Source organism: Scyliorhinus torazame, chromosome 6, assembly GCF_047496885.1.
Source record: "Scyliorhinus torazame isolate Kashiwa2021f chromosome 6, sScyTor2.1, whole genome shotgun sequence".
NCBI classification, from domain to species: Eukaryota; Metazoa; Chordata; class Chondrichthyes; order Carcharhiniformes; family Scyliorhinidae; genus Scyliorhinus; species Scyliorhinus torazame.
Genome location: NC_092712.1, coordinates 86,892,865 through 86,908,448, shown reverse-complemented (window position 1 = coordinate 86,908,448; position 15,584 = coordinate 86,892,865). Strand labels below are relative to the sequence as shown.

General features: G+C 45.6%; 1 protein-coding gene across 6 annotated transcripts in view; it reads right to left on the bottom strand.

Annotated features, from left to right (window-relative positions):
• The window catches only part of mastl (microtubule associated serine/threonine kinase-like), an 83,067-nt gene that overhangs the window by 58,639 nt on the left and 8,844 nt on the right, over positions 1-15,584 (bottom strand). For all 6 annotated transcript variants that reach the window (XR_011947715.1, XM_072508423.1, XM_072508420.1 and 3 more), the window contains 2 exons: positions 4,497-4,641; positions 3,872-4,035 (listed from right to left, as the gene is read on the bottom strand). Coding sequence is in view for 5 of the 6 variants with exons in the window: in XM_072508423.1 (XP_072364524.1) it covers positions 3,872-4,035; positions 4,497-4,641 (309 nt within the window). In the remaining variant the exon portion in view is untranslated. The remainder of the gene's footprint in view (positions 1-3,871; positions 4,036-4,496; positions 4,642-15,584) is intronic.

Sequence of the window (15,584 nt, the reverse complement as noted above, 5' to 3'; positions counted from 1 at the left end):
ATAGGTGGGGTGAGGAATGAGGAAGGTGAGATGGAACGGGGAGCGGAGAGTTTAGCGGTGTGTTTAAGGCATTCTACGAGAGGCTGTATAAGGCTCAGCCCCCGGAAGGGAAGGAGGGAATGATGCATTTCCTAGATCGGCTGGAATTCCCGAAGGTGGAGGAGCAGGAGAGGGCAGGACTGGGAGCACGGATTGAGGTGGAGGAGGTGGTAAAGGGGATCGGGAGCATGCAGACGGGGAAGGCCCCGGGACCGGATGGGTTCCCGGTGGAATTTTATAGGAAATACATGGACCTACTGGCCCCGCTTTTGACGAGAACCTTTAATGAGGCCAGGGAAAGGGGGAAGTTGCCCCCGACTATGTCGGAGGCGACGATATCGTTACTCTTAAAGAAGGAAAAAGACCCGCTGCAGTGCGGGTCTTACAGGCCTATTTCCCTCCTGAACGTGGATGCTAAGCTCCTGGCCAAGGTGATGGCGACAAGGATAGAGGATTGTGTCCCGGGGGTGGTCCACGAGGATCAAACTGGGTTCGTTAAGGGGAGGCAGCTGAACACCAATATACAGAGGCTGCTAGGGGTGATGATGATGCCCCCGCCGGAGGGGGAGGTGGAGATAGTGGTGGCGATGGACGCTGAGAAAGCATTTGACAGAGTGGAGTGGGACTACCTATGGGAAGTGTTGAGGAGATTTGGCTTTGGAGAGGGGTTTATTGGATGGGTACAGCTGCTATATAGGGCCCCGGTGGCAAATGTGATCACGAACAGGCAGAGGTCCGACTACTTCCGTCTTTATAGAGGGACAAGACAGGGGTGTCCCCTGTCCCCGTTACTGTTTGCATTGGCAATTGAGCCGCTGGCCATAGCACTGAGGGGCTCTAGGAAGTGGAGGGGAGTACTCAGGGGAGGAGAAGAACACCGGGTATCATTGCATGCAGATGATCTATTGCTGTATGTTGCGGACCCAGTGGAGGGGATGCCTGAGATAATGCAGACACTCAGGGAGTTTGGGGAATTTTCGGGGTACAAATTGAATATGGGGAAGAGTGAGTTGTTCGTGGTGCATCCGGGGGAGCAGAGCAGGGGAATAGATGATTTACCGCTGAGGAGGGTAATAAGAGATTTCCGTACTTAGGGATCCAGATAGCCAGGAGCTGGGGAACCCTACATAGGCTTAATTTAACACGATTGGTGGAACAGATGGAGAAGGATTTTAAGAGATGGGACATGGTGTCCCTGTCACTGGTGGGTAGGGTGCAGGCGGTCAAAATGGTAGTCCTCCCGAGATTTCTTTTTGTGTTCCAGTGCCTCCCGGTGATGGTTACGAGGGCTTTTTTCAAAAAAATTGAGAAGAGTGTTATGAGCTTTGTGTGGGCTGGGAAGACCCAGAGAGTGAGGAGGGTTTTTTTGCAGCGTAGCAGGGATAGGGGGGACTGGCACTGCCGAGCTGAAGTGATTATTATTGGGCCGCCAATATCTCAATGGTGTGTAAGTGGATGGGAGAAGGGGAGGGAGCGGCGTTGAAGAGACTGGAAATGGCGTCCTGTAAAGGAACCAGCCTACAAGCATTGGCGACGGCGCCGTTGCCGTTCTCCCCGAAGAAATACACAAGTCCAGTGGTGGTGGCAACGCTGAAAGTTTGGGGGCAGTGGAGACGGCATAAGGGATTGACGGGTGCCTCGGTGCGGTCCCCGATAAGGAATAATAATAGGTTTGTCCCGGGGAGAATAGATGGGGGATTTAGAACATGGCAGAGAGCAGGGATTGTGCAACTGAGGGATCTGTTCCTAGACGGGACGTTTGCGAGTCTGGGAGCGCTGACGGAAAAATACGGGTTGCCCCAGGGGAATGTATTTCAGTATATGCAATTGAGGGCTTTTGTGAGGCAACAGGTGAGGGAATTTCCGCAGCTCCCGACGCAGGAGATTCAGGATAGTGTGATTTCGGGGACATGGGTGGGGGATGGTAGGGTGTCAGATATATACAGGGAAATGAGAGACGAGGGGGAGATCATGGTGGATGAGCTGAAGGGAAAATGAGAAGAGGAGCTGGGGGAAGAGATCGAAGAGGGGCGGTGGGCAGATGCCCTACGCAGGGTAAACTCTTCGTCCTCGTGTGCCAGGCTTAGCCTGATACAATTCAAGGTCTTGCACAGGGCGCACATGACCGGAGCAAGGCTCAGTAAATTTTTTGGGGTAGAGGATAGGTGCGGGAGATGCGCGAGAAGCCCAGCGAACCACACCCACATGTTTTGGTCATGCTCGGCACTGCATGGGTTCTGGGTGGGGGTGGCAAATGTGCTTTCGAAGGTGGTGGGGGTCCGGGTCGAGCCAAGCTGGGGGTTGGCTATATTCGGGGTTGCAGAAGAGCCGGGAGTGCAGGAGGCGAGAGAGGCTGATGTTTTGGCCTTTGCGTCCCTAGTAGCCCGGCGAAGGATATTGTTAATGTGGAAGGAAGCTAAACCCCCGGGCGTGGAGGCCTGGATAAACGACATGGCAGGGTTTATAAAACTGGAACGGATAAAGTTCGCACTAAGGAGGTTCGGCTCAAGGGTTCACCAGGCGGTGGCAACCGTTCATTGACTATCTCAAATTTGAATAAAATATATTTTTTTTAAAAAAGAGAAAGTGAGTTAAGGGGCTCTTCAAGGGGGCGTGAGGAAAGGTGGGGCATATTTGTGACCGTGTTTGAGGGGCTGACTGTCGCAGTGGAAGAGAGAGGGGGGGGGGGGGGGTGAAAAAGACGAAAAATGTCTACGGACTGTATAGTTGATTGTTGGGAAGCATGTTTCCCGGGGTGTTTGTTCGCTGTAACCGGTTTTGATACATGTTTGTAATAAAATACATTTAAAAAAAAAAAAAATGAATGAGAAGTGACTTAGTTGAAGTGCACACAATTCTTAGTGTTCAACGGGGTAGATGCAGGAAGGATGTTTCTCCTGGCTGAGGAAGGGTCTAGAACCAGAGGACAGTCTCAGAATAAGAGGTAGGCAATTTAAGACCGGGATGAGGACGAATTTCTTCAGTTAGAGGGTGTTGAATGTTTGGAATTCTCTACCCAGGGGAGGGCTGTGGAGTCTCAGTCATTGAGTATGTTCAACGCAGAGGTAAATTGATTTATAGATTTCAATGACATTTAGGGTTATTGCAGGAATATGGCATTGTGATAGATCAGCCATAATTTAGTTGAATGGTGGAGCAACTAGAGGGGCCAAATGGCCTACTCCTACATTTCAAAAAAAAAAAGGGAGTGGGACACAGATGGAAAGTTGAAGCACACTGGAGTTGACCATATGGGCACAGGGTGAGATGTCATTTCAGGTGAAGTGCTGATGGTAGCCAACAACAGGAAAGTAGACAAGATAAAGCACTGTTGAGAAACCAGCTCCGCCAAAGAGCTCCACAAGCAACAAAAATGATCACAGGCATTTAGAGATACAACTTTAATGTAATGCTGCTTGTATCTCACTTCATAAAAATCATGCTGGTCCAAACTGTTATGGAAGGGTATGGATACTGAGCCAACTAAGTTTTCAAGACTTAGACCAAGATCTTTACCTATCAAAAATGCATCCAGGGATATGGATCAACGACTAGTGTATGGAATTACATTGCAGATCAACTATCATCTGAGTGAATGGTGGTGCAGGCTCGAGAAGCGTTCTAAACTGTTCTAAATGTTCTAAACTGTCAGCACTACAAATTACCCTCAATTACAAAATTAAAAACACAAGATGATCTATCAAAACAATTGATCACAAATGGGCAAAATGGTGCTTAACCTCATTTGAAAACCGCATTTTTGCATGTTCTGAAAGATAATATTGAAAATGTAATTAACAATAGGTAACATAATAAAGTTAATAAAGCTAACCTCTTTTTCCCACGGTGGGCTATTTATACACCCTGACTCTCTGCTGGAAGGCAACAGATGCGATTGACTGCTGGCACTTGATGTTTCAAATTTATTTGACTGGATAAAGTCCGGAGCCAGATACCGAACTGGCATACAGGGACTGCAAGATGAGCCGCCAGTACCTGATGGAGGAAAATGTACAGTTCACTGTTTATCATCAGGACAATCAACAGCAATATTAACTGCAAAATAAGATATATGCATTCAAGCAAAGTTAAAAACATTCAAAAGTGGTTTACAACCATAATGGGATGAGAAGTAGACAAATATTGCTTTTGCAAAGAGTAAATAAACTTTACTTTTGATTTATATTAAATGCAAATTAATGTATTTGATTAATTACTTTTCCAATTGTTTTTTTTTTTAAATGCCAGCTTTCGCATTTCAACACGGTTATAATTTGTTAACAATCGGCTTCAAGATCGACTTATGGCCAAGTACAAAGTCTACTCCGTGGAGCCAGAAAAGTATAGTTGTCATCTGACAAACCTGCGGACTACAAAATATCAAAAGCAAGCAGTTTTCTGGGGTCAGGGATCCAGTATATTTACATTTGTTGGCAATGCATTTATGTTTGTCAAACCTTTTGTCTTAAGCTCCTTGTCACATGCTTTGGCACTCTGAGGCAGAGGAGAACAAAGTGATCCAAGGGAGAGATTGGCGTTGTTATATATCATGGGGCTCAATATTGGCGATGTATCTTTAATCTTCCCTCCCACTGGAGTGTTCTAAATAGAAAGTCAAAATTCATGAGCACTTAACTCGACAAAAGGAAAACGTATTATGTATTTGGCCTTAAATTCTTAATTTCTACATGAACTTATATCAATAGACAATTTTTAAAAATGATAAAAATCATTTTAAGTGGTTACATTTTGCAGCAGCTCGGAGGTCTACAAATCAGCAAGAATTTATGGTTAATTGACAATGGGAGTTCACAAATTCTTGCAACCAAATGCTAAAGCAGTAGATGCAATTCACATTTAAAACTTTTTTTTTTTATAAATCACTTACTCTTAGTGAAATTAATTCATTGGAAGAAAAAATTCTATCTAATCTTTTCATCCTGTAATCTGTGCTATTCAAAGAAAAAAGTTCCAACATTTCAAACTCATCTTCCTTTCTGAATTTTCTCATACCAGACAATATTGTTATCGGCCTCCTAACAATGATGATGCTGTGGAAAGGGATGAGACTGGAAGAAATGTGAAATTCAGTCAGGTGAAAGAAGAGTGTGTCAAGATTAGTGTTTTTAAGACTTAATTAACGACAATTACAAAGTAAATACAGAGCTGGAAACTAGGAAAAGATTAAAGACAAGTCTGTAGAGATGCAGTGGCAGACATTCAAAGAAATATTTCAGAATGGTCAAAGAAACATTCTGGTGAGAAAGAATGACTCTAGGAGACAAATGCATCATCTGTGGCGAACTAGGAAGTTAAAAATAACATCAGATTGAAAGAAAAAAAATGTAAAATTCTGCAGGGATTAGTCAGAATTATAAAACCAGCGTAAGAATGACTAAAAGGTCAGGAGGACCTATTAGTCAAGAGTATGAAAGAACAGGAAAGAAATATAAAATAGCAAGAGTTTCCACAAGTATTTAAAAAAGGAAAAGAAAATAGAGTACTCAAAGTGAATATGGGTCCTCGAGAGCGTGTCTGAGAAATCAGGAAATAGCAGGACTTGGAACAGATATTTTGAGATCTAGTTGTCTCCACGGAGATAATTTCTATCCCAGAAATACCTGTAAACCAAGACATGAAAGTCTGTAAATCAAGAGCTGCAGGGAGGGAAGAACCTAAAACAAATGACAATCACCAGGGTACTTCACCAGGGTATAAAGTACTGAAGAACTAAAGAATGGCACATCCCCAGGACCTGATAGAATTCATCCTCGGGACCCAAAAGATAATCGATGCAATGGTTTTAATGTTCCATCATCCGTTGATTCTGGGAAGGCCCCATCAGATTGGGGTTGGGGGGGAAATAGCAAATGCAACTCTCTATTCAAGAAAGGAAGGAGACAGAAAGCAGTTAACTACAAGCTGGTTAGCTTATCTATCATAGGGAAAATGTTAGCATCTATTAAGGAACTTATAGCAGGGCACTTAGAAAATCTCAGTGCAAATCAGGCAGAGTCAACATAAGGTGGATAAAGGTGAAACCAATAGTGTAGAGTACTTGGATTTCCCAAATGGAATTTGATAAGGTGCCAGAAAGATTACTAGACAAGATAAGATTAAATGGTATAGGGGGAAACATATCATGGACAGAGGATTGGTTTGGCTAACCAGTAGCAGGAGTAGGCATAAAATGGGTAATTTTCAGGTCATGACAAATGGAGTGACACAGGGCTCAGTATTGGGGCCTCAATCAATTACAACCTCTGTAAATGATTTGGATAAAGGAGTCAAATATATGACTGCTAAATTTGGTGATGACACAAAGAGAAGTAGCAAAGAAAATTGTGAACAGAATAAAAAAAGGCTACAAAGGGATTTAGATAGGCTGGTTAATGAGTGGGCAGAAATTGGCAGATGGAGGATAATGTGGAAGCCCACTTTGGCAGGAAGAACAGGAAAGCAGTATATTACTTAAAATAGAGAAAGATTCTTAAAAAGAAAACTCTGCAACGCAATGCAGAGGGATCTCTGTGTTCTGACACCCGAGTCACAAAAATTAGTATGTAGGTATGCACAGTAAATGATTAGGAAGGCAAATGGAATGTTGTCATTTATTCCACGAATGGAAGTTTTGCTAGACCACATCTGGATGTACTGTGTACTGTTCTGGTCTCCTAACTTGAGAAAGGATACAACAGCATTAGAGATAGTTCAGAGAAGGCCCACTTGGAAAGGGTCATCTTATCAGGAAAGATTGGACCGATAGCCGTTGGAGTTTAGAAGAATGAGAGGTGGTTTTATTGGACATGCAAGATCCAGAGGGGCTTTGATAAGGTGGATGTGGCGAGGATGTTTCCCCTTATGGCGACAGGAGCTAAGGGAATCAGGGGTCTCCCATTTAAGGCAGAGCAAGGAGAATGTTTTCCTCGTAGATGGTTTTTCTCGCAGATGATTGCTGATCTGTGGAACTCTTCCCAGGAGAACAGTGGAGGCAGGATCATTGAATATTTTATTTAAAATTTAGACTACCCAATTCATTTTTTCCAATTAAGCGGCAATTTAGCGTGGCCAATCCACCTAACTTGGACATCTTTTGGGTTGTGGGAGTGAGACCCACGCAAACACAGGGAAAATGTGCAAACTCCACACAGACAGTGACACAGAGCCGGGATCGAACCTGGGACCACAGCGCCATGAGGCAGCAGGGATAGCCCACTGTGCCACCGTGCTGCCGATCATTGAATATTTTTAAGGTTGAGTTGAAAGGATTGATTGTCAAGGGAGCCGAAGAGTACAGGGGTAGTCAAGAGAAGGGAGTATGAAAGTTGAGGCCACAATCAGATTGGCCATGATCTTAGCAACTGGCGCAGCAGGCTCAAGGGGCCAAATGGCATACTCCGGCCAATTCTCATGTTTTGATGTATTTTAAGGTAGCAGTATCCTCTCCAAAGCCCCCATATTCTTCCTGTAGTGTGGAGGCCAATACTGCACAGACTACTCAATTGTAAATGTTTTATAGGTTTATTATGGGCAGCACGGTAGCACAGTGGTTAGCACTGTTGCTTCACAGCACCAGGGTCCCAGGTTCAATTCCCAGCTTGGGTCAGTCTGTGCGGAGTCTGCACGTTCTCCCAGTGTCTGCGGGGGTTTGCTCCGGGTGGTCCGGTTTCGTCCCACAAATGCTGAAAGACGTGCTGTTTAGGTACTTACTTTGGACATTCTAAATTCTCCCTGTGTACCCGAACAGGCGCCGGAATGTGGCGACTTGGTGCTTTTCACAGTAACTTCATTGCAGTGTTAATGTAAGCCTACTTGTGACAATAAAGATTATTATTCTTTTGTATTCTATAAACCCATTTCATTAGCATTAAAAACTCTCAATTATATACAGTATTAGGGTAGCACGGTGGTGCAGTGGATAGCGCTGCTGCCTCACGGCGCCACGGTCCCAGGTTCGATCCCGGCTCTGGGTCACTGTCCGTGTGGAGTTTGCACATTCTCCCAGTGTTTGCATGAGTTTCACCCCCACAACCCAAAAAGATGTGCCGGCTAGGTGGATTGGCCACGCTAAATTGCCCCTTAATTGGAAAAGATTAATTGGGTACTCTAATTTATCAAAAAAAAAAATTATGTACAGTATTGCCGTTACCCACAAATCCCTCAGTGTCTTCAATAACCAGTCCTGCAATTAAGCCCCACTCTCACATCACCTCCAATCTCAGATTTAAATGGCTGCCAGTTCCCCAACCTATTCAAGTTTTGGTCCCAATCTGCAAATAGTTTGATCACTTTCTTACATCCAAAGGACAGTCCCCCAGTGCTGCATTGGGAGTGCAAGCCTCACTTTGGGTCATCAAATCGTGGATTGGAACCTGGACCAAAACACTGGTGACTTGAAGAGGCGACAGTGCTACCAACTGAGCCATGCTGATAAATTGTACTAAACTAAAGTTATGTGGGAGCTTTGATTGAACAATGGAGTTGTGAAAGTTTGGCAGAGAGAGAAGCTGGGAGGGGGTGCAAACATATTAGTGATGATCATCAAAAGGGTTTGTAATAAGGAGATATGGTTGAGGGGGAAGATAAATGCTCAGGAGAAAAGGAACTAAAAGTAGCAGTGGAAGAATACAAGCACTGAAGTGGAGAGTTACAGGAATTGGAAACCGCAAGAAAAGGTTGTCAAAATGTAGTAGAACTGAGAATCTGTAAACGGAAGCAGAGCCTGGGAGTTGTAATTTAAAAAATAGAAAAATGTGGCATTTGAGCTGTGGGTGTTGGACGAAGGGAATGGATGACCAACTTGAGCTGGTGTCTTTGGAGGAACGGGACGTCGCCAGTCAGTGCCTTGAAGCTCATCTGCCTGGCATTCAATTAAAAATCATGTCAAATCTTTGACCATGTTGCGGGAGAGAGAGAAAAGATGGTTGGCCACTATTTTTATCTGCGGGTGCGTGTAGAACCGACCCCAGTGGGAGCTTTTGTTGTTAAATTTTTTTTTTTAATTATTGGAAAGGGGACCGTGCTGGGATTCGCGGGAGTCGTTGCTGTTTAAGAAAGGCGGCAGTTGGCAGTGCATGTGGGAGGCACACGCTGGCGGTCGTGGCAGCCGTTGTTTTTAAAAATAACGGCAGTTAAGAGCAGTTGGGGCTGTTGACAGCAGTCAGTTTAACAAAGGCAGCCGGAGAGGAAGGCAGCCGACAACCGGAGCGGAAGAAAAAAAGCAAACGGCATGCGGAGGCTGGGCGAACGGCTCCTCAAAGCGAATAAAGTGCCAGCGGCTATAAAGAACAAGGTCATAAAGAAATAAAGAGCATGAGGAAGAAAGAAGAAAAACCAAAACAACCTGAAGGTCTTACTATTGACCCAATACATCTAAAGAAAAAGATCTGTTATATCCTTTTTTAAAAAAAATAGTTTTAATCTTTTAATTTTGAAAATAAACTTTATTTAAGTTAATAGCAAGAATTGCTATTAATTCCAATTGTAAAGTTTACTTTTTCTACTAAAAAAGCCTGACCCGTGTGTCGAGCTATTAAGGTGATAAGTAAATGAAATCTTCCAGGAAGCTATGGGTTATATAGGTGATTAACTTGAAAAATTAGTTTGATCCGAATAGCACCCACCCAAGTCTGTCCAGGAGTCAGGGACAAGGTGCACCATATAGAATTTCCCGACCCTTTTTGGTGTAGGGGGAGATTTCTTTGGGATTTCTCGATCCTTTGCGGTTTAGGGGGAGAATTCTTGGTGGTAATAACTTCAGAGTGGAAGTATGATTGAGGGATCAATATGTTGGGGAACAGAGTTTTAGATTCTGCACCTACTGGAACATAGAACTGTACAGCACAGCACAGTACAGGCTCTTCGGCCCGCGATGTTGTGTTAAACTAGTCTGAAACTAAGATCAAATCAACCGACTCCCAATCATTCTAGTGCACTCCATATGCCTATCCAATAACCGCTTGAAAAGTTCCTAAAGTGTCCGACTCCAGTACCATAGTTGCGAGTGCGTTCCATGCCCAACCACTTTCCGAGTAAAGAACCTACCTCTGACATCCCTCCTACATCTTCCACGATGAACCTTCTAGTTATGCCCCCTTGTAACAGCTACATCCACCCGAGGAAAAATAGCTGAACGTCCACTCTATCTATCCCTCTCATCATCTTATACACCTCAATTAAGTCACCCCTCATCCTCCTTCACTCCAATGAGAAAAGCCCTAGCTCCCTCAACCTTTCCTCATAAGACCTACCCACCAATCCAGGCAGCATCCTGGTAAATCTCCTTTGCACCCTTTCCAATGCTTCCAAATCCTTCCTATAATGAGGTGACCAGAACTGCACACAATACTCCAAATGTGGTCTAACCAAGGTCTTGTACATTTGCAGCATAACCTCACAGCTCTTAAACTCAATCCTCCTGTTAATAAATGCCAACACACTATAGGCTTTCTTCACGGCTCTATCCACTTGGGTGGCAAATTTCAGAGATCTATGGACATGAATTCCGAGATCTCTCTGCTCCTCCACATTCTTCAGAACCCTGCAATCCGCATTCAAATTGGAGAGAGAGAAGGATTGGCGATGATCTTGTTGTAATGGAGGACCCAACAGTAATGCGGGCCAACCTTCAGAAAGCCCTTTAGTTCCTACGAAGCAGTGGTGACTTCAGCAAAACTTCCTACTCCAAGAAAATAATGCCCCATCACGTTCCTGTCAATGTGATAGGAGCCAGATTAACTTAGTATATTGTAATCTTAATTTTACACTCCATTTGCTTACAGAGGAAAAACAAAGCTTAAGGCAACAGGCAGTAGGTGCTCAAGAGAAGCTAGGACAAGTCGCTTTGGCTTTGGAGAGGGCAAAAGTATAAGATGAATGGGAAATTGGTAGGATATCAGAGAGTGTGTAAAATATTGTGCCAACACAATTTCCATGTATCTGATTAACTCAGAACCAGTAAATGTATCCTTGTGTGCTGGAGTCTATGGGGGTCAGAGATATCAAGTAACGTGTCCATGTTTTAAAATTGGACGCAAAAAAAAAAAAAAATTTTTTTTTTTTTTTTATAAAAAAGATTTGGGGTGAAGTATTTACACATTCAATTATGATTAAGGGTGATATTAAGACCCAGGAAGCGGAGCGGTATGGTGAACTTTGGTTAATCAGGGTTACAAAAAGTCTGCCTACGGTAGCATACTATTTACAGTGCAAACCCTTTGGGACAACCAACATGCCAGTCTCGATCCGGGCCAGCCTTTATACTGGATTCTTAGGAGCTCTAGCTGGGCGGGCTTCCGCCCACGAGCAGGGAAGCCCAATATTCCACGAGATTGTCAGGGTATCCCCATGGACCTCGTGGGGGTCATTACTCCCTCTTCAAAGTCCAAAAGCTCCTTCTCTGCTAAAAAGCGAGGAGGCCTTTTGCATCCTAGCGGTGGGTCTGGATCTGGTGGCGTTTAACAGTTTGCAGAATGTTTTTTCCGAGATGATCTCCAGGAGGGCTATTGCTGAGAGTTCAGCCCCAAACACAACGTGGCATTGGTTTTTAATCTCTCATCTGGAGCAGCCATGGTCTTGATGGTCTGGGTTTTGGGCCACAGGTTGTACACCTTGGCTAACAAGTGATTCCTGGAAAGGTGGTGATACCAATGTCTCTGACTGGGCATCCTCTGGAGGTGGGCTCTCGTCTCTTCAGGTGGTCAACATGTTTGTGCAAGGTCTTCTCTTGGGTCTTGATCTTGTAAAATATGGGCCCGGTTTTCTCCAGCACAATCCCTGGGAGCCAAAGAGCATAGCTCTGAAGTTCGGGATGTAAACAGTGTAGCCACCTAAAATGGCTGATTCCCAAGTATTTGGCCAAACCCCGATCTAAAATGGCGAACTAAAAAGGCTGATGGGGAATCAGCCAACAGGACTCAAAACGGACAGCTGCAGGCAGAACAGTGTATTCGGCTCTGGGGAAGTCGGCCCAGACCGATACCTGCAACCATTAACAGCACATCAACCCAACCATCTGCACTTTAAATCGGCCATCCCTGGGAACAATTGCTACAAATTAGCAATTGAAAGCCGATCCAGACCTCTCGGCGCCAGCAGTGGCTGAGACAAAGAAAGGTGGATGCCCACCACCCGATCAAGGAATCGCCCCATTATTGGAGCATATCGAACCCAGTGATTGGGACCTAGTCCAATCACTTGGGACCAGGGTCAAGGTCCGTCCCAAGAGGAGGGAAGCCCCTGGGAACTATAAAGATAGGGGCCAAGTTCAGATTGACCCTTCTTCTCCTACTCGCAACCTTCGAGACCCTTCGACGAAAGAACAAGTAAGTCTTACTCCAGCGATCGCTACCAGAATAGGTGTTCCAGACTATCGACCCGTACCAGCCTTTTTGAATCGCGCAGGCCAGACCCAATTCGATAGACCATTCGTTTCCTTGACCTGGTGGGCCATCACCAAAGTTAAGTATTGGCCTTTAGTGGTAGGTAATAGTCTAGAAGTAGGATTATTGTATAAGTATTTATTGCTGTATATAATAAATGATCGTTGGTTTAACATTTACTAAGCGGTGTGCTGCATTATTAATCATTACTTGAGCTTGAACCACAGGTATCAGAAAGATACCTGGCGACTCGTGAGCAAAGGTGACAGAATTAGAGCTAATAAAACTAAGGCTAATAAGAGCAACAACAGCGGTTGGCGTCCTGTGGTTCTGATACGTCCACTGCAGGTCAACGCTCCTGTTCAAACTTGGCACAAAAATCAGGGTTCAAATTGGGTTCTGAGGCACCAGCCAATCAGCAGCTCCACCAGTGCCACCCCTGTCGTGACATGCAGCATGGTCTCAGTGAAAAAGCAATCTTGATAGTAGTTTCCAGGGAGCCTTTGTATCCACATGCCCCACTTGAATGTTTGTACCACCCGTTTGGCCAAGCCATTTTAGAACAGGTGGTACAGGGCAGTCAGTGTGCCATATCCCGTTTATATGTGCAAATATGGAAAACTCCACTTGTGAACAGGGTCCCATTATCAGTGACTAGCAGCTCAGGAATCCCAGGGGTGTCAAAAACTACCTTAATTTTTCAATGGTGGCTTTCAATGTGGCGGAGGTCATCCACGTACGACTAGCCACTTGGAATTGACGTACACGAGGATTAGACACATGGGCCCCATGAAAGATCCAGCGATGTCCGCATGTAGCCTTATCCAGCGGCGCCCAAGGCCAAAGGAAGTAATTTCTGGTCCTCTTGACAAGGCGGGCATCTTTTCACAACCAGCTCGATGCCACCATATTGATTCCTGGGCACCAGACGCAACTCTTTGCCGCAGCATTTTCACCTTCGAAGCCAGGATCCAATTCCTAGCCTGGCTGCGGGATGACTAATCAGGCTCCCCACAGAAGGATGCTGCTTTCGACACTCAGTTTCTGCTGTTTCAGGATGGAGCATTGCTGGGGAGGGGAGGTCCCAATGCGGGATCGCTCTGCGACCTGGCTGTTGTCGGCAGAGATTTTATGAAGTTTAAAAGTTGCTACAACTTTGTCCACCTCAGGTGGGGCCACGAGCAAGGCTGTGGCTTGAGGCGACCTAATCCACTGTCCAGGGTAGCATGCTCTCAGCCGATTCTGGTGTCCTTGGATGCCAGGTGTTCTATGCCCACAGGCCTGGCAATGTTGCCAGAACTCAGCTTCGTCCTCAGAGGAGGTGGCCCTCTGGTCCACGACGATCCGTGCACATTGAGCCGGACATCTTTGTATCCTTGGTAGTCATTTTGGATGGGACCTGAGCATTTGAGCACTGCCCTGGGACGTCACTAGAGTCCAATATGGAGGTCAAGCAACACTATGGACATTGTAGTCCATGGAACCTTGAGAGTTCCGGACCACCTTTTTTTGGCATTTGCGCGGGACAGTGCTAGCTCAATGGATCTATTTAAATCCAGCATAGAGGAAGCTGTTGGCAGAGCCTGTGTGGCTATGTTATTAATTCCGCACCCCAACCGATCCCTCAGGATCTTGGAAAACCCATAACTGACTCTCCTGGAATTGGCACAGCAGCGTTGAACCTGTACTATTGTGTGATTACTGATGGTTTTGGGTTGTAATGGTTGGACACCAGCTCTACCAATTCATCAAATGATTTTGAATCCAGAGCAGCTAGATAGGTAAGGTTTTTAATAATGCTGAAGGTGGAGCCCTGCAGGCAGTCAGGATGATTACCTTCTGTTGGTCCTCTCTAATTAATGCCATTGGCCTGGAGAAATTGCGTAATCCGCTCGGTGAACAACGCACAATCTTACGGGCCTGCGTGGAAGGCCTCCAGTTTCCCATATTTAAAAAAGTCAGTTCCACGTGTTGGTGCACGGCAATCCTCCGGAGCGCCTGGGGCTTCCAGAATTGGAGTTAAAATTTATTTTGCCTCATCCCAGGAAACAGAGCGATAGAAATAGCAATTAGATTATTATTGTTGATGTTGGTTCCTGGATAAAGGGGCTGGTTTAGCACAGGGCTAAAGAGATGGCTTTTAAAGCAGACCAAGGCAGGCCAGCAGCACGGTTCAATTCCCGTACCAGCCTCCCCGAACAGGCGCCGGAATGTGGCGACTAGGGGCTTTTCACAGTAACTTCATTTGAAGCCTACTTGTGACAATAAGCGATTTTAATTTCATTTCATAAACATTGGCCAGAACACCTCCACTGTTCTTTTGCAAACAGGGACAAAACTTTTTAAAAGTCCATTTGAGAAAGAAGAATGCAGCTTAGTTTAATGTCTCATCTGAAAGAAAAGGTTTCTGAAAGTCCAGCACCCTCTCAGTGCTGCACTATTATAAAAGCTGAGGGGGTCGGGGAGGGCAAGGTGTCGGCGATATACCAGGAGATGAAAGAAGAGGGGGAGGCTTTGGTAGAGGAGCTGAAAGGTAAATGGGAAGAGGAGCTGGGGGAGGAGATTGAGAAGGGGCTGTGGGCTGATGCCCTAAGTAGGGTTAATTCATCTTCCTCGTGTGCCAGGCTTAGCCTGATATAGTTTAAGGTAGTTCACAGAGCACATATGACAGGGGCGAGGCTGAGTAGGTTCTTTGGGATGGAGGACAGATGTGGGAGGTGCTCAGGAAGTCCGGCGAACCACGTTCATATGTTTTGGTCATGCCCGGCACTGGAGGGGAGTTGCAGGAACAGTATCTCAGGTGGTGAAAGCCCGGGTCAAGCCAAGCTGGGGACTAGCACTATTTGGAGTAGTGGACGAGCCGGGAGTGCAGGAGGTGAAAGAGGCCGGCATTCTGGCCTTCGCCTCCCTAGTAGCCCGGCGAAGGATCTTGTTAATGTGGAAAGAGGCGAAGCCCCCCCAGCGTGGAGGCCTGGATAAATTATATGGCAGGGATAATCAAGTTGGAGAGGATAAAGTTTGCCTGGAGAGGGTCTGCACAGGGGTTCTACAGGCGGTGGCAACCGTTCCTAGACTATCTCGCTGAGCGTTAGATGAAGGTCAGACAGCAGCAACAGCAACCCGGGGGGGGGGGTTTCTGGGGGGCATTTGAGCAAGAAAACACAT